Below are 19,232 nucleotides of genomic sequence, written 5' to 3'. Positions count from 1 at the left end.
TGATTTTGCAGAATTGTTCAGTATTGTGTTTAAAAATCAGTTAAAACACTAGTAAAAAACATATAAGAGTTTAATTAATAAAACTTGATTTTACTCATAACTAAATCAAACTTTGAGCATAAAACTCTTGGATTTCCTGCATCTACATATGTGATTACAATGTTAAAATAACAAAACATAATACAAAAAGAAAACTCCGAATAATATTAAAAGTTTTGAAGTTGGGTACAGGGACTGAAATTTCTGTCGTCAATTTTTTTTTTTTTTTTTTTTTTTTTTTTTTTTTTTTGAGGGACCAGTGTTAGGGGCCTCTAAAGGAAACAAAAAATTTTGACATTTGACAATTTTTTTTATTAAATGAAAGCATATTAGCCAATTGTTGTGGAGAACGATCATTTTTGCTATCGAAGAGAATTAATTGTCCTTTGCGTACTCTCATTTCTGATGGTAAATTATCTTTATTAGCTCTGTTATCTATAGAAGGAAGTTTGACCTAAAACTTGATGATGAGGACATTATAGATGAATGTACTGCAAGAAAACAAAGGAGAAAATATATAAAGAATCATTGATGCGCAAAAAGCACATTATGATTTACCTTTACCATAGAAATCAGTTTTTCCATCTGCGACTGTAAAAAAATTTCTAACATGAAAACCATCAAATTATTTTAGATTTATATTAAACTAGCTGCGTTGCCCGGCTTTGCCTGGTCTATTTTGAAAATAAAAATTGTGTCAAGTGACGTATATTCAACAATCAGGCGTAAAAAATAAGTAAAAAAAAACATCATGATTTCCTTTCTAAGCAATGACGACAGATATTAAAATACTTTTAAGAAATTAAATCCAAAAAGATGGATTTAAAATGCGTAACCATGGAAACACAAAATAAAATAAGTTCAAGGAATTAAAATGCGAAAGAAAATGGTTCACAATTTGAATGGAATCGAGATTTCTGAAAAGGCTTGTAACTTTTTTTCCTTTCGAGATAAAAGCTTATTTTTTCGACCATAGGTGGAGTTAGTTCTGGAGTAAAAAAGGTCGCTTTTTCCAATGGCGTCAAAAAGAAAGCTGTGGGACAACTCCTTCACTTTTTATTGATTTATTTAATGAAGAAATTAGTGGCTAAATTTCAGCTAAGCCTAAAAAAATTCGAGCTAAAAACGCAAATAACTCCCGCTGTAATAAAGTTAGAGCATTGAAACAAATAGCGTAGAACGCGGAAAATTCTACCCTTTCGAACAAATTGTAATATTAATATGTGAAAGTCATTTTTCACCCCCATATTCGGGAATTTATGTGAAAATTGGGCCTAAATTGGAATAAAAAAAGAACTATTCATCGAATTGTTTTCGAACCGGTCTGCAAACCTTCTCAGGACTTAAAGAAACAAACTGTGAAAATTTCAGCAAAATCGGCCGGGTAGTTCTCGAGTTTTGCGAGTTCAAACAAACAGACGCTTTTTGGAGACTTCATTTTATACTATGTAGAGATGATTTCTTTGCAAAACATCTTAATTATTAACTTTTTTCTTATGAAATCGATATTTTAAAGTTTTCTTTCTATCAAAATAATTTGTGAGGGGGGGGGGCACCATATCTGTCAGTGCCCTGGTTGTGTAAAGTTTCAAATTATTATTTAAAAGTATCCTACATGGAAAAGGGAGCAAAAAAAGAACATAGACTCTCCAGAAAAGATCCAGACCGAAAAGACAGGCTTTTACAAGATTGCTTGAAAATGCTCGTTTAATGAATTTTGGGGAGAAATGCGAAGCAAACCAGCTTTTTAGCAGAATTTCAGTTTTTGCAAAAAAAAAAAAGCTGGGAAAGCTTTTTAAAAATATTTTATCTTAATTTTGAAAACATTAGTAAACGTAATGATTCATTCAGTAAAAGACATCAACAATGGGCTTTAAAAAATAAAAAGATGATTGAGAAAGTATTTCATTTTTTAAAGTCTTGCTTAATAAAAATAAAGCATCTTGACAAAATAATTAAGAATTTTTGCTCAAAAATAAAGCACTTTAAAGGACTTTCAAGGACACGTGGGAACCCTGTAAAAAGGAAATGTACCAAAGTGCTTTTTTTTATGCTTGAAATTACACAGGGTTCGTACGCTCTTTCAAAACTCCTCCATTTAGGAAATTTCTTTGAAGGGCCCTTCAAACTCCTTCATTTTGGTTTTAACTTCTTCAAAACTCCTTCTTTTTTAGATCAAGACTACATAATCTTCCTCTATGACAGTGCAGCATTGCTAGTAACAAGGCCAATAAGATGCTTGGGTTTATCAATAGATCTATTTCAAACAAATCTAAAGAAGTTCTTCTGCCCTTACATAGAAGTTTGGTAAGACCCCATTTGGAGTATGCTGTTCAGTTTTGGTCTCCTTATCTTAAGAAAGACATTAATGTATTGGAAAGGGTTCAAAGGCGGGCTACAAGGCTAATAAGTGGACTTTCTCACTTAGACTACGATTCCAGGCTCAGAAGGCTAAAAATGTGCAGTCTCGAGCAAAGAAGAGACCGAGGGGACATGATTCAGCTGTTCAAATTTATTAAAATGAAAGATGTTACGGGGCTAAAGTTTAGCACTGAAAACAGGACAAGGGGTCATTGCCTCAAACTATTTAAATCTCAGGCTAACATGGATATTACGAAAAATTATTATTTTAGCAGGGTAGTGGAAACTCGGAACAGTTTACCGGAAGAGGTGGTCATGAGCAAAGGAGTAGACAGTTTTAAGAGGGCCATTGATCTTCACTGGGGATTGTAAATGGACTAGGACCAGTCTAGCTGGGCCCAGAGCCTCTTGCTGGTCGTCACTTTTGTATTTGTAATTTAAAATACTTCGATCAACAACTTAACTTCATCCCAAGGACAAAGATATAATAGCAATTTTAATGTAGCAATTTGGTTTTTATTTTTTTTTCATAAAGCTGTGATTTACAAATCGGTTATAGAAGTCATAAAAGTTGAAGGTCAAAATATTATTAGTATCAGATGACAGACATTTCATATAAGTGAAGTAAATCATGCTTCTTAAATGGTGCTTGGCTATCATGGGTGCCACTCTAAAAATTGGCCAGGACTGCAAAGCGCGTGGCTCCATTTCGCGACACCAAAATGTTAGCGCTTAGTTTGTTTGGTGTTTTAGACATATATAATGCTAATTTTTGATGCTGTAACTATATAGTAAAACCAAATTGTAAGATTAAGTAAAAATTAAAACCTAAATAAAAAAATAACATATCATTGTCCAAGATTTTTAGGAGGTAAAAGCAGAAAAAGAACTTAATAATAAATACAATAAAAAAACTTACTATTTGCTAATGCAGAAAAAAAGCTTCAGATTTTATAGTTCATGTTACATAAATAGTTCATATTTCATACAAAAAAATAGTAATTAAAAAAATTCAGGTATGAGATTCTTGGCTATAAGATGCATTGTGATAAAAACTTGAATAAAATTTTCCAGATTAAGATAAGAATGGTTGAAATCAACAGATTGAGTGACTTATTTAATTATTTTTTGGGAAAAAAAACAGCTTATCTTTCTAACTTTAGCAGATGGACCCGTTTTTTGTCCTCAGAAGAATAAGACCTTTTTTGAGAGTGAGAAATTCAAAAGTAAAGCTTTGTTTCATCTATAAAAATCATTTTGAACATGGAAAAAAAAAATCCGATGGCCGAAATTTTTGAAAAGACGGAATTCCGTCCCTTGGACGGAAGTGTGGCAACCATGTTGGCTATTTTTTCAAGTTTTATGATTAATTGCTTTTCCCTAAACCACACTCTCAGCAACAAAAGTCAGTTTGCCTAATTATTATTTAAGTATTTAAAAGAACATAAGTAGATGTACTATATTAAATGATTGCGTTAAAAAAAACAATTGTGTAGTAAACCGCAGTTATAATAGTTTAAAAAGAGTCATCCACAACTACATGTCATGCCTTGACGGGGAGACAAAAAGTGACATTACACAGTTATTATAACAATATGTTTATGAAAATGACATGTGACAAATGAAGGAGTAAGGTGAAGGGGGTAAATATGTTGGATAAAAAGTGTGACGACATTTTTACATAAGAAGACCCCAGAAGTACTCCTTCAAAAACTCATTTTACTCCTTCAAAACTCCTTATTTAGAAAATTGAGTATGAACCCTGTTACATTATAAAGATATATGTCCCGAAAGATTTTTTATACTTGTGGGGTAAATGGCTAGTTACAGGCACCCAACCTGTAATGGGCAGGTTGTCTTGTATTGTCAATATCAAGTTTCAAATCAATATTCTAGGAACACCTTCATTAGATTCTCAAAGTGGCATCTTCCAACAGCACACACCCCCGCCACATTTTTTACAAACCCAAGTTTTTTTTCTAGAGTGTGATTTATGATATTAATACTTCTCGGTCATCAATATTGAATTTTCTCTGAATTGGGTGTTTTAGTCAAACAGTTGATGTGTCTATCTATAGAAATGACAAATTAATATGATTCATTTCTTTTCTTTAAATGAAAAAATATAAAATGTCTAGGAAAAATGAAAATCGTGGATTTGGGCCATTCCACCGTCACGTGTGGGACAAAAATACGCTTAAATTTCATTAACATTTCGTCATGTCTCTTAATATTTTAATGAAACAGGGGTAAGCAATTCTTTGAATCTTTATGTTTGATACAAAGATACGCCTGACACAATTATATTTTTATTAAACAATTTTGTTATTTAAAATAAAATTTATTTATATGCATTACGTGCGGGACATCCAAAGTCAACCTCTGGTAACTTGCTTATGAATCAGCTAATATTTTTGCTCTATTAATACAGCAATGACGAAACAAATTGCAGATTCTGAAAGCTACGGTACCCTACGTAAAGGAAACATATCTTATTAGTTTAGAAATAATTATTTAAACCGTTGAAAAAATATGTATACGCCCATTCCATTGAAAATGGTCATTTTGTCCCGCACGTGACGGTTCCTATATTTCATAAAAAAGAAACAATTTTTGAAGAAAGTTTTTGCTTTAGAAGTCACACATGCGTTTGTGATTTCTTAAGCAACAAAATTTTGTTCATCATCCTTTAAATTATTTTTTATAAAATGTATGAAGCGTCACTTGGGGGGACAAAATCACCGTTTTCCATGGAATGGCCCATTTTGGGAAAGCAGCTAAAGCCTGACGACAGCAACTCTTTGCAAGTACTAGTGAACAGCTAAAAAATATGTTTAGTCAAAACAGATATAGATTTTGAAGTGAAATTTAAATTCTGTACTGCCGTACTAAAACACAAAAGTCATATCTGCACTTTTCATCAAAATTGAGCTATGGTCACCAGGTCTTTGCCACTTATTTTGCCTGAATACAATTTTCTACCATCATTTGTAAATGGCAGAGTTCATACGCTCCTTCAAAACTCCTTCATTTTTTTGAAGAGCCCTTCAAAATTCCTTCTTTCTTAATTCAAGACAACATAGTCTTCCTCTATGACAGTAGCTTGAAATGCTTTGGTTGACAACTTAACTGTCTTACAAGAGCAAAAAGGGCGATTTCAATGTAATTTCGTATACTTTTTTCATAAAGATGTGATTTATAAATTGATCATTGAAGTTTGAAAACTTACCTGGAAAATATTTTATTACCTGGGAACCCTTCCATATCTGGGAATAGAAAAAAATACAAATAATATTTGACAATAATTAATAATTTAAGGTTTCATTTTTTTGGCATTAAACAATAATATCATTTTATAGTAACCATATAATACAAAAAGATAGTTTTCAGGAAATCGTTTAAGATAGAATCAGATTTAACACCTTTATTTATTTATTTTTCATTATAAAACAGAACTGATTTATGAATTCTAATTTCAGAAACAAATGCAAAATTGTTTAAGACTTTCGATAGTTGTAAAAATTTTTCACGTATTCAAACATGAAATTATTATTTTTTCCCTTGATTACAAATACCCATTATTTAAAAAATATTTAACTTCTAGCTAATGAGGGGAAACAAATGAATTATCAAGTTAGTATGATTGTCAAGTAAAGTACGTGCTAACAAGAACTGTATAAGACCCAAGCACTAAAACAAGAAATAAATTTATTGACAGATTATAAAATTTTACAGTGGGTCTCTCCCATAGGAAGCATTTGTGTCATGTATAAAAGAATATGATATCAATAAGAAAATGAAATCAAAAACATTTTGCCATGATCTTTTTTTTTTTCAAAGGAACATTATAAAAATATATTAATATTGTTAAATTGTTGCAAAATAAATTTATATATATTTTGCATATTAAATTGTTGCAAAAAATACCGAATGATATATGTTATTGTAGATTTTCTAAACATAAAATTGAATTAAAACAGTATGACTAACAACAATCATTAGTAATAGAGCAATAAAATTTATATAACAGTAAAAGGGGGAAATGTATGTTTCAAAGGGGTGACACGTCATGAAATTATAAAACAATGTAAACTGTACAAAAACAAAAATTAGTTACATCCACTGAAATTGAATCGCCTAATGCAGCATGAAAAATAAAATAATGGATAACCATAATAGTATAACAGTATTATGAAGTAACAGAAGTACAGTTTATACCTTACATTTGGATCTAAAAAAAAAGATATTTCAAAGAAAAGCAAAACAAAATAATAACAATATGTTCTTGTTAACATATAAAAGGGCAAAAGAAAGAAAAATTCTAAAAATTACTGCACTTCCTGTTTTTGCCAGTTTACTATGACAGATAAAAGTATGAGGGAAAATCTACATGAATGTTGATTTATGGCAATTTGTTTCTGGCACTTATTTTAAGGAAAATGAAGATTAGATCGCTTGACTTCACAAGCTGAAAATTTCATGAATTCAATATGAATGGATCCAAAAATTGACATGTAAAGTTAAAATATTTTGCAAAGCTTAAATTTTTGCTATTATGACGGGATAGCGAAAATTAAAGCCTCACCGAAATAAGTGCTTTTGCAGGAGTGTATATATAGCAACCAATAATATGCATGTTGCTCAATTTGCACAGATGATAGATTTTTACCCATATATTTGCACTTTAATATATTTAACCCTCGTGGGTCCCTGGGGTCATATATGACCCTAATGCAATTTCTGTTTGCTATACCTTGTTAATCAACCATTTCTTTTTAATGGCATTTTTTAACTTTTATTCTTTTAGTGTTTTATACAAAATAATGCCATTGCTTTGTTTTTATTTTATTTTATTTTTCTCGATTTTGCATTTTTTACACACAAGACCCTTGGGGTCACTGGCGACCCCACACCAAAAATTTGGTTTGCTTACCAACTCCTCTTTTCTTACCAAGCCCTTGTTTTCAACAATTGGTCAGTGGACACACTAAATATCAAATATCATTTCTGTTTCATATTTTCACTACTAGGGACCAGCACATTGTCTACTTTTGCTCTGAAGCGCAGCCTTTTTTTGTTTGCGCCATTTCACTTTGGGTTAGACCATTCTGTTGTTGCTTGTGATATAACTTTGATAAGCGGTTGTTTTCATATAATTTTATGATCTTTATTGTTAATGCATATTGATTATGAGGAGAACTGTGTGGAAAAAACGCCCCCTAAGTGAAAAAGAACAACTTGCTCTATTAGAAGATTCTGATAGTGCTGAAGTCACTTCTGAGGTAAGTGATGCTGATTTTTTTCCATCGGACTCATCATTGAATAGTGAATCATCATCAAACTCTGATTGAAGTGATAACAATAACCAGTTATTTACATCGAACAGTGGTTCGCCTAAATATATGCTTTCAAAAAATAAAAAAATTGAGTGGCGTGATACTCCATACGCAGGACATGGACGAACTTCGTCGGCAAATAGAATAAAACTAAAACCGGGACCAACATCATATGCAACATCAAGAGCAACAGATGTAAAATCTTCTTTTCTGTTGTACTTTCCACCTACCATTGAAAAAATTATTATAGATATGACGAATGTTGAAGGTGCTAAGATATTCGGTGAAAAGTGGCAAAAAATCGATTATAATGAGTTGCATTGCTACTTGGCACTTCTAATCCTAGCAGGGGTTTTCAAATCAAATGGCGAAGCTCTGACAAGTTTGTGGAGTGAAGAGTTTGGACGACCTATTTTTCGAGCTGCAATGTCTCTAAAGAGGTTCAAAGTGATATCAAAGTGAGTCCTTCGTTTTGACAACAAAGATACTAGAGCAGAAAGGCGACTGAGTGATAAAATGGCTGCTATTCGAGAATTGTGGGACACTTGGGTTGAAATTTTACCTAAATTATACAATCCAGGAAATCATGTCACAATCGACGAACAACTTGTAGGTTTTAGAGGGCGCTGTTCGTTCCGGCAGTACATGCCAAAAAAACCGTCTAAGTATGGGATAAAAATATGGATTGTTTGTGACTCTAAAAAGCATGGAATATGCTAACACTGGAAGGCCAAAGGATGGTCCACCAGAGAAAAACCAAACTTCACGTGTTGTTTTGGATATGACCTATGGTCTCAGCGGGCGTAATGTTACTTTCGATAACTGGTTTTCTTCTTATGAACTTGGACAATTACTACTAAAAAGAAAGATAACTATGTTATGAACAATAAGAAAAAAAAGTCGGAACTTCCCATCGAATTTACTCATTCGAAATAAAAGGAGGTGCATACCACAATATTTGGATTCACAACTGACACTACATTAGTAGCATATACACCGAAGAAAAATAAATGTGTCACTCTAATTAGTACCATGCATAACAAAGGCGATATAAGTAATATATCTGATAAAAACCAACAATGATATTGGATTATAATTCGACAAAAGGGGCTGTTGATACTGTAGATCAAATAGTAGCAACTTACACTTGCAAAAGAGGAACTGCTCGGTGACCAATAGTTCTTTTTTACAACATAATTAATGTATCTGCTTATAATGCTTTTGTGGTTTGGCGTGAAATTAATCCTTCATACCATGAAAACAAAACGAATAGAAGAAGGTATTTTCTGGAAGAATTAGGTTATGAACTAATAAAAACCTTCACTACATAATAGAAAACTTCTCCCAAGAACTGAAGCAGCCACAGCAATTGTTAAGAAATCACAAATAGATCATATGGAAGATTCAAATATGAGTAGATGCAAGACTGATGCAAAAAAAAAGAGGACGTCGCAACTTTTGTCCAAGAGAACTGGATAGAAAATACAGTGATAAATGTCTTAAGTTTTTGAAATTCACTTGCAAAAATCATTTGTATCAGGTCTGTAACAGTTGTAAATAAATCTACAGCTATTGTAAGTTTTGCTGTGAAATTATTATTTTTAAGTCAAAATTTAAATTTTACTTTGATTGCATTCTTTATATATATTTTTTTATCATTAAAAAGTGTGTAAACTTAAAAATTGCATGTTACATTCAATAATCATAATACATTTATTAAAGGAAACATTGGGGTCGTATATGACCCCAAGGGTCTTGAGTGTAACCGAAATGGGAGGGACCCACGAGGGTTAAATACAGGGAAACATAATGCGTTATAATATGAAATATCAACTTCCTAAAAACATTGGTTGTACTTGAAAGACAATGATTGGTATGTGTTGTGTGTGTAATCTTATGTTCTGCAACGCGTAAACACACAAATCATTAATTTTTAAACCCAAGAAAATTTTATAGAAGTTCATACTTTATATCATCATGCGTTAAGGTTTCCTCCGTACGAATATAGGGGCATTCCACGGTATTTTTGACATTTATGTAGAGTCCGTAACGTGACCTTTTTTGCAATAACTTTTTAATTTACTCTTTGATTAGCATATTATTTTATTTTGATCTTTTCCTATCAACACACCAGCTCAAATTAAAATAATTTGCAAATCAAACAGTAAATTAAAAAGTTATTGCAAAAAAGGTCACGTTACGGACTCTACATAAATGTCAAAAATACCTTGGAATGCCCCTATATCCAAATTAAAACAGGTGCAATCCCCCCCTCCCAAAAGCAAGCCTCTCCCTAAAAATGAGGAAAATACCTCTCAAAACAATGATGCAGTCTGCACCATGCCCCCCCCCCCCACAGGTGGGCACTCCCCAATTAAAAGCTAAAGTTTATAAAATAAAATAGACCGATAAAATCTTTCATCTGTGCAAATGCACGATTCTAATAAAAATTATTTCTTTTCATCACTCAAGAAATAAAACATTTAAATTCTAAATAAGAAACTTTTAAAAACTGAAATCGTTTGTTATACAAAATATATGAGGCCCCTAGTTTCAAAACTGGATACTTGCAAAAAATTCGATTTTCTTTTTTTTTTGTTAATCTTGTAGAGAATCATAAGGCCTATTTGCCTGCTCAATATTAGGTTCAAAAACCGCTTCTTTCCCCCTTGAAATGGGGCGGGAAGGTCTGCCTCAGTTTCACAACCGGACTTTTACGTCTCCTGCAAAATTTGGTTTTCTACAAGTGTCCGGTTTTGAAACTAGGGGCCTCAGATAATGTAGACATTAGAGACGTACCGAGTAGCACTTTGGCCGAGTACCAAGTACTCGGCCTTTCATTACTCGGCCGAGTTACCAAGTACCAATTATGTTTTAAGAAGAACCACCGATACACATGTGATGAATTTTGAACTTATTGGAATAGTTGTATAGACCTCCATGTCCATATAATAGTTTTTAAAACTAAATTCCTGCTGAAATTTAATTATGCATTATTTAAAAAAAATTGTTTATATATATATATATATATATATATATATATATATATATATATATTTTTGACAAAAAGTTTACAAAAAAATTATTTTTTAAATTAAAAATAAATATAAAAGGTATGATTAATCAAGTTAGAATTAAAACAAATTGTACCAATCTATTATAGTTCTTGTCCGCCAAAAATAAATAATTTTTAAAAGCAAAAAAAAAACAAATGTGCAAGAACGCTGCAGACACGTGTTTCTGCGTTACAAGGAACGTCTTTTTCAGTGCATAAAATGTTAGCTAAAGACTGAAGACATTCGACAAAAGAATCCGATTTTTGTCGGATGCTTTTAAACGAGCTCACATTTTGTGCATTGAAAAAGGAATTACTTGTAATGCCAAAACACGTGTCTGCACTGTGCTTTTAACATTGTTTTATTTCCTTTTATTTTTTAAGCAAAGGTATTTTTATATTTCTTATAACTAATTTTTGTTTGTAGCAAAAATACATTTTTAATATAAAAATTCCATATTTTCTATACTTACTTTTTTGCACAATTTTTAATAAATAAGTTTTATTAACTTTGGGGACATTAAAATAAAGATTTATTCCCTTGAAGCATTACAAACTTCATTACTCTCAAAATTTAAATTGTAAATGATTGCAGAATATTATATGTGATTTCGTTTTTTTCTAAATTTTAATATCTGTCTTGGACATCATTCAATTTTTTGCAACTACTCGGTATTGGCCGAGTATCTGATCAAAATTTGGCCGAGTACCGAGTACTCGGCAAATTGGCCGAGTAGGCCGAGTACCGAGTAGTTACCGAGTACTCGGTACGTCTCTAGTAGACATCAAAAGTCGAGTTCTAAAACCTCTAAAAATTCTTCTTTCTAAAAACCTTGGGGTTGAAAACATTCAAAGGCACCCGCAGCTCAATCAGCTTGACCACGCTGGGGGTGGTCTTCTTCCTGACGTAACATCCGAGGAGTTGAGCGACGCTCAACAGGTGGACCAGACCGAATTTCACGTCGGCATGAATGAGGCCCGAATCCGAACAGAAATCGTCGATGAACAGCGCCAAGACGATCATGTGGGACAGCAGTTTGTCCTTCATCTTCGGCGGAAACGACCTCTGGTTCCTCCCCATTGTCGTCGTCGAAGTCACCGTGAAATCATCGAGCAGTCTCCTTTGAAAGGGTTCGGGGATTTCTACGGCGGCGGACTTCTTACGAAACTCCGTGTAGGGGTAGTTTATGAAAGTGGACATCAGGTTGTAGTACGCTAGGAACTTGGCTTTCCGGGAATCGTCGATTCCGTCTTCAAGATGGCTCAAGACGTATTTGCAGTAGACTTTCTCCGCTTTCCATCGGGCTATGTCTTCGGGGGTGGCATTCGTCAGTTTTGCCGCCAAATCCCCGAGGGAACGATACTCTTCTTTCGTGACGATGTCATCAATGTCAGATTTCACAAGCTGAAAACTTCACGAATTTAATATGAATGGATCCAAAAAATGACATGTTAAATTAAAGTGTTTTGCAAAGTTTAAATTTTTGCTATTATGACTGGATAGTGAAAACTAAAGCCTCACCGAAATATGTGCATTTGCAGGACCAATAATATATATAGCAACCAATAATATGTATGTTGCTCAATTTGCACGGATGATAAATTTTTACCCATTTACTTGCACTTTAATGTATTCAAATATAGGGCAACATAATGCATTATAATATGAAATATCAACTTCCTAAAAACATTGGTTGCACTTGAAAAACTGATTGGTATGTTTTGCGGGTGTAATAGTACGTTCCGCAACATGTACAAATCATTATTCTTTGAACACAATAAAATTTTGTAGAAGTTGATACTTTATATTATCATGCATTATGGTTTCATCTACATGAATAGATCTGAATTAAAACAGACCCCCCCCCCCTGAAAAAAAGCAAGCCTCTCCTCTGAAAAGGAGAAAAATACCCCTCAAAACAATGGTGCAGTCTGCGCCATGACCCCCCCCCCAGGTGGGCACACCTGATTAAAAGCTAGAGTTTAATATTCTGAGATAAAATAAAATAGACCGATAAAAATCTTTCATCTGTGCAAATGCATGATTCTAATAAAAATTATTTCTTTTCATCACTCACTAGGTAAAAAATTTAAACTCCAAATAAAAAAATTTCAGTTTTAAAAAGAGAAAGTGTTTGTTATGCAAAATATATGATGTAGACATCAAAAGTCGAGTTCTAAAATCTCTAAAAATTCTTCTTTCTAAAAACCTTGGGGTTAAAAACATTCAAAGGCACCCGCAGTTCAATCAGCTTGACGACACTGGGGGTGGTCTTCTTCCTGACGTAACATCCGAGGAGTTGAGCGACGCTCAACAGGTGGACCAGACCGAATTTCACGTCGGCATGAATGAGGCCCGAATCCGAGCAGAAATCGTCGACGAACAGCGCCAAGACGATCATGTGGGAGAGGAGCTTGTCCTTCATCTTCGGCGGAAACGACCTCTGATTCCTCCCCATTGTCGTCGTCGAAGTCACCGTGAAATCATCGAGCAGTCTCCGTCGAAAAGGTTCGGGGATTTCTACGGCGGCGGACTTCTTGCGAAACTCCGTGTAGGGGTAGTTTATGAAAGTGGACATCAGGTTGTAGTACGCGAGGAGCTTGGCTTTCCGGGAATCGTCGATTCCGTCTTCAAGATGGCTCAAGACGTATTTGCAGTAGACTTTCTCCGCTTTCCATCGGGCTATGTCTTCGGGGGTGGCATTCGTCAGTTTTGCCGCCAAATCCCCGAGGGAACGGTACTCTTCTTTCGTGACGATGTCGTCAATGTCGTAGACGTCTTCGGGAGTCAACGCTTCGACGTTCTTGGCAGGGATGTAGTCGATGTTGTCCGCGGGGTCTATTTGTGGTGACATGTTGACGCTGTCGTCTATCGTCAAATTATCCAAGCTGTCTTCCATGTGGGCGGGGTCTACTGTTCTACTCAGACGGGAGCTCAAGATCCGTTTTCCCATCTTGCTCCCGAAATTGGTGACGAGATCGTCGACGTCTCTGCGGTAGTTCCTCTCTTTCGTTTCCGGCTTCACTTCCGGTGGCTTCAGGATCGGTCTCAGGCGGAAGAACTCGGTGTCGTAGAGCTTCATCGTGCCCGTTCGCTTGTTCCGGACCCCCACGAAGTATCGGAGGGGTCCGTCCGCCAGCTGCGATTCGCCGCAGTAGTTCAGGCGTCCGTTCGTGGCGTTCATGATCCGCTTCGAATCCGATTCCGCGCTCGATCGATACCTGTCGAACTGGAGGGTTCGCGGGGCGGAGAAGTCGACGCTCCCGTTGGTGAACTCGACGATGGAAGTGGGAGGACGCCTGCCGATGTGTTTGCTGAGTTTCAACTTGCAGCTGTCCTCGTCTTCCATGTTTTCTAGCACAAGATCGACCACGTGAGTGGCGGTTGTAAACAAACTCTGCGGCTCGCAGTTAATCGCATCATACAGTTAAAATCTCCTCAGTTGGAGCAAGAACTGAGAGGTCGCGCTACACGGCCTTTGGGATAACAAGTAACTGTAGGTGTCGCTGCTAAGAAATCGGAAGTAGGATTATAATCAGTCTTGTCTATTAGCTAATATTATCGCTTCAATTGTTTGGTGTAATTCTTACCTGATCTTTGAACTTTATGTTCTTTTTGTTTGTGTTTCGTTAGTTTTAATGCATGAATCTCCCAGCTTACGTTCGACGAGCAGGATCGGTTGCGGCCGGTTAGTTAATCACGTGACAGCTAATGATCACTTGCTTCAATCAACCAATCAACACCTTAGAATGGTAACCGGTGCGGTACCGGTTGATCATAGAACGCTGCGGTTAGTAACGGGTTACTTACCGGTTGACCGGCGAGTTTCGTCGAACGCAAGGCCATAGTAGGCGACCGAAAAATTCCCAGAAGGATGGGAAAATGTAGAGTCCCTATATTAAAACGTAGTTTTCAGAGTTGCGACAACGCGGCATCTTTCTTTCTTTCACACACACAGATTGAGGTTTCTGCTATTCCACTAGGGAAGCTTATACCTCTATTAATCCACAATGTTTCCAGAATTTTGTTTTTCCAGGACAGTACAAAGACAACACAATAGATGGTGGTGCCATCTATGGACAGTTTGAGAGACAATTTAGAACCAGGCCAGGAGCCGAATAACTTCTCAGTCTGGCACCCCCAGAGGTATCGTTTCACTTGGAGGACATTGTGACCGCGAGCATATTTAACATCGCCCAGTCACCATTAATGACGACGGTGGGTCTTCGACCAGTGAGGATCGAACCCGAGACCCTCCGGTCCCGAGTCCAATGCCCTAACGATCAGGCTACCACTGCCCAACGCGGCATCATTTTTCGATTCGATTCGATTCAGAGTCACAACTGACTTCAACTGCATTTATGTCGAGGTCTGCATACTGAGTGCCTTACCTCCATTATTTTTATATACCGATAGATGGCAGCACCATCACCGGATCGAGCAGTTAATGAGAATTTAGAACTAGTCCAAGAGCTGATAGCTACCTGGTACTAGCACCCCCAGAGGTATCGTTTCACTTGGAGGACATTGAGACCACGAGCATATTTAACGTCGCCCAGTCCCCTTTAATGACGACGGTGGGTCTTCGACCAGCAAGGATCGAACCCGAGGCCCTCCGGTCCCGAGTCCATTGCCTTACCGATCAGGCTACCACGGCCCCGTCATTTTTCTATTGATCGAAGACCGCCTGAGGCAGGGTTTCTTCTTCTCCCGTAGGATTAACATGGAGCGTATGACAGTGCTGTGGAAAAACTCAAAATCTGGAAGATGAAAGAGAGTCCAGGATTTTAATGCTCATATTACTGTTCTACAATGTTCAAATTATACGTGTGTAGCTTTACTTGAGTGAGTCCATTCCTATTTCTTTAACTATCGCGTAATTATATCAAGAACATGTGTTCGGGTGTGCTACAATTCCATTCTGACACTTTATTTGGGTCTTTTATTGTTATTTTTTCTGTTAAATCGATGATTCGAATCACAACGTTATTGAAAAACAACACTCAAAGACAAGGCAAAAGTTTAAATTGTGTAAATTATTTTTTTTTTTTTTAACGATAGATCTCTGTATTCGGTTTGGCGTGATTAGAGTCCCTAGGGACTCTAGCTAATATTACGCTTGTGTTATGCTTACCTGGTCTTTGAACTTTATGCTCTTTCTGTTCGTGTTTTGTTAGTTTTAATGCATGAATCTCCCATAATCCGAGTAGTAGGCGTCCGAAAAATTCCCAGAAGGATGGGAAAATATAGTGTCCAACGATGTACAATGCTTCGAAAACTGAACATGAAACCATTTTTTCACAATAAAGCGTCAAACTTGGGAAAAAAAAAATCCTTTAAAATTTATTTGTACACCAAATACCATACATGTTTTGAATCACTTTTCCAATAGAAGGAAAATCGTGACGCTTTGTTGAGTAAAAATAAGTTTTAAGCGTGAGACATAATGCAGACATACAAAGACGAGTGGGGGGGAAAAAAAGGTATAAACCTGATAAAATTGCATAGTTTCTCTTTCCTTTCCGTTGTCATTAAAGGGGACTGGGAGACGTTACATAGGCTCGTGGTCTCAATGTCCTCCAAGTGAAACGATACCTCTGGGGGTGCTAGCACCAGGTAGCTATTAGCTCCTGGTCTAGTTCTAAATTCTCATTAACTGTTCGATCCGGTGATGGTGCTGCCATCTATCGGTATAAAAAATAATGGAGGCAAGGCACTTACTATGCAGTCCTTGACATAAATACAGTTGTAGTCAGTTGTGACTCGAAATCGAAATCTCTTTCCTTGTTAAGTCATTCTTCAGTTTTCTTTCCTCTGTTTATTTATTTATTTAGAAGCTAAACAGCTTCACATACATAGCGAACTACGTGCCAAGCGCCGTGCCTCCGGACACACACAGGAACGATTTACAACACAAGAGAAGGAAATAACAACCGGGGCACCGGCGGGAATCGAACCCACGACCCCCTGCTTAGAAGACGAAGCTTCTGCCACTTTCTCCTCTAACTAGAAAATTTAAAACAACAGTAAATAATTTAATGTCGGTTGTCGGTTAAGTTTCAGAAGCTGAAACTTATATTCGGTAAATTGAAATAGTATGCGAATTTAAAAATGTCATAAAAAGCAATATTGCGAAAAAAAAAAAGCGGTTGAATAAGTTAGAAAACTGAAGCACAAACTAATTTTTTATGTTGGTTAATTTCACTTTAAAAAAAATTAAAAGTTTTTAACAGTTTTTCAGCTTTTGAAATCGATTTCCCAATGTATCATCTATGAGTCGGTGCACTACCATAAAAATAAAAATAGCATAATGGATTTATTTTTTAAAGCAAAGAAATTTATAACAGTATTTCACCAAATTTTCAGGGGTCAATGAGCCTCCTCGTGGTGCACCCTGGTTAACACTAAATCCACTACAGCCGCAGAACATTACACGGAGAACGAGATTTTTTGCGTGTGCTGCATTGGAATGCAGGTGGCCTTAGAGAGATAGGCAAAGAGAGTCGAGTTGGAAAATAGGGTCAATCACCAAAATCATATCAACTCTTAATAACTTACTCAAAAATTAAGATTCAACGTTTTTTTAAGCTCAAAAGTTTCTTCAGAACAATATAGCATATTTATACAGGGTGTTCCGTTTTAACCTGCAAGACCTTTATTTTCGCAACCGTTAGTCCTAGATGTATATTTTTACTTGCAAAAATGTTCAAAAGCAGATGCAGAGTTAAGATATTGAAAGTTTGAAGTAAAAATAAAAATAAGTCAAAAAATACAAAATTTAACTTTTTATACGGACCCAATATCCCCCAACTTATACTTAGGGAAATAATCTTCATTGAAAAATAATTTCAACAAAAAAAGTTTGAAATTAGTACGACCAATTTTCAGTGAGATATGAAACACAGCGTTTTGTGATTTATACCACTTTACAGTCGCCGTCAACAACACCTTTTGGGAGGAAAATATAGCAGTTAACAATTGTTTAAAATTATATGTGTGCAGAGTTTGGTTTTTCAAACTGTTCGAGGTTTTGTAGTGTGTTTTTGCGTATCACGGCATAACATTCGCATTTATTTTTGAATAGCAAGTAAAAATATAAATACATTGTTTTTCTTACTTTGACGACCTGTCATTCTTCTGAAAGGGCAATACGTTCATATCTCATCTGTATAGTCCCTCCTTGAGTTTTGGTCACACAAATGTCAAGTTTTTTTTTTTTTTTTTGTCAGTAATAGTTTTCAATGGAGATTATTTCTCTAAATATTAGTTAGGGGACCTAAGGCCCGTATAAAAAGTTAAATTTTGTATTTTTTGACTCACTTTTATTTTTGCTTCAAACTTTCACTATCTTAACTGTGCATCTGATTTTGAGCATTTTTGCAATTGGAAGTACACATCTAGGACTGACGGATGCGAAAATAAAGGTATTGCAGGCTAGAACGGAACACCCTGTATATTGGTATAAATAAACGTGCATACATACTCAAATGAGGGGTGATCCAAAAGGAGTGAAGGAGCTCCCCCCCCCCCTCCTTCCAAAATAATTTATTTTAAACAACACCAGAAAGAAATACGACATTTGGTTTTTTAAAATAATAAACTCCTGGTTGCTCTAATCTAAATTTGCCGATGAGTTAGGTTCCAGTAACTTTATGACTGATTTGGAAAGTGTATTTCTCCTTTGTTAGCTCATTGAAAAGAGAAAGGTATTTACACTTGTAATATTTGTGATAATTCGGTTTTAAATAACAATTGTAATCTTGTAAAACTTTGCTAACGAAGTAAATTAATTAAGATTGATATTTTCTTAACAATACTTTTGGCAGTTTATTCATTGAATTTTAATTAAAAGTAGCTCTTCGATGCAAAATAAGTATATTTTAACAAATGTAATATTATTTAGCTATTGTTCTTTTTCATAGTAGATACTGAAAGACTGAAGCATTGATCTACTTTGAATGCTTAGCATTTTACTATCGTGTGCAAACACATAACAGCTATGTCCTAAATATGAGGCAAGTTTAAGAAATATTGTTTACAGTTTCAACTGTGGGTACTCAAAATAATAAATCCGACTTTAAGCCATCTTCCATGCTCCATATCCGTGCGCATATATTTTTCATAGAGACTCTGGGCCGCAAGCCTTTGGCAGCAGCCTTTCTGCACGAAATAGAATTAATAAAGTTTCAAGATTGAAAACTGAATAAATGATAATATTAATAATAATCATTCTTAAACAATACTTGCTCTGAACAACCAAAAACTGGTCTGTGTGAATTAGAGCCATACCGAATGGAACTTAAATTATGCAGAGAATGATAATTTTGCCGAGTAAAGAATTTTTTGGAAGGTCATAGTGCCCAGGGCCGTATCCAGAGCCCCCCGCCCCCCGAAAGTTTTTAAATTTCTAAGACAGAAAATGAGAATTACAAAGTTTTTT

At 35.3% G+C, this 19,232-nt stretch overlaps 2 protein-coding genes across 2 annotated transcripts; both read right to left on the bottom strand.

The window, feature by feature from the left end:
- Positions 1-11,599: 11,599 nt before the first annotated feature.
- LOC129226163 (uncharacterized) lies at positions 11,600-12,405 on the bottom strand. Its single transcript, XM_054860763.1, has 2 exons — positions 12,385-12,405; positions 11,600-12,196 (listed from the first exon to the last, which is right to left on the bottom strand). Exons 1-2 carry the CDS (start codon positions 12,403-12,405, stop codon positions 11,600-11,602), a joined length of 618 nt encoding a protein of 205 aa, XP_054716738.1.
- Positions 12,406-12,944: 539 nt separating this feature from the next.
- On the bottom strand, positions 12,945-14,141 carry LOC129226539 (DNA-directed RNA polymerase I subunit RPA49-like). Its single transcript, XM_054861148.1, has one exon. It carries the CDS (start codon positions 14,139-14,141, stop codon positions 12,978-12,980), a length of 1,164 nt encoding a protein of 387 aa, XP_054717123.1. The 3' UTR covers positions 12,945-12,977.
- Between the last annotated feature and the right edge of the window lie 5,091 nt (positions 14,142-19,232).

This window comes from Uloborus diversus, chromosome 7, assembly GCF_026930045.1.
Source record: "Uloborus diversus isolate 005 chromosome 7, Udiv.v.3.1, whole genome shotgun sequence".
NCBI classification, from domain to species: Eukaryota; Metazoa; Arthropoda; class Arachnida; order Araneae; family Uloboridae; genus Uloborus; species Uloborus diversus.
Note: the sequence above shows the minus strand (reverse complement) of the source record. Positions and strands in the feature narration are given on the sequence as shown.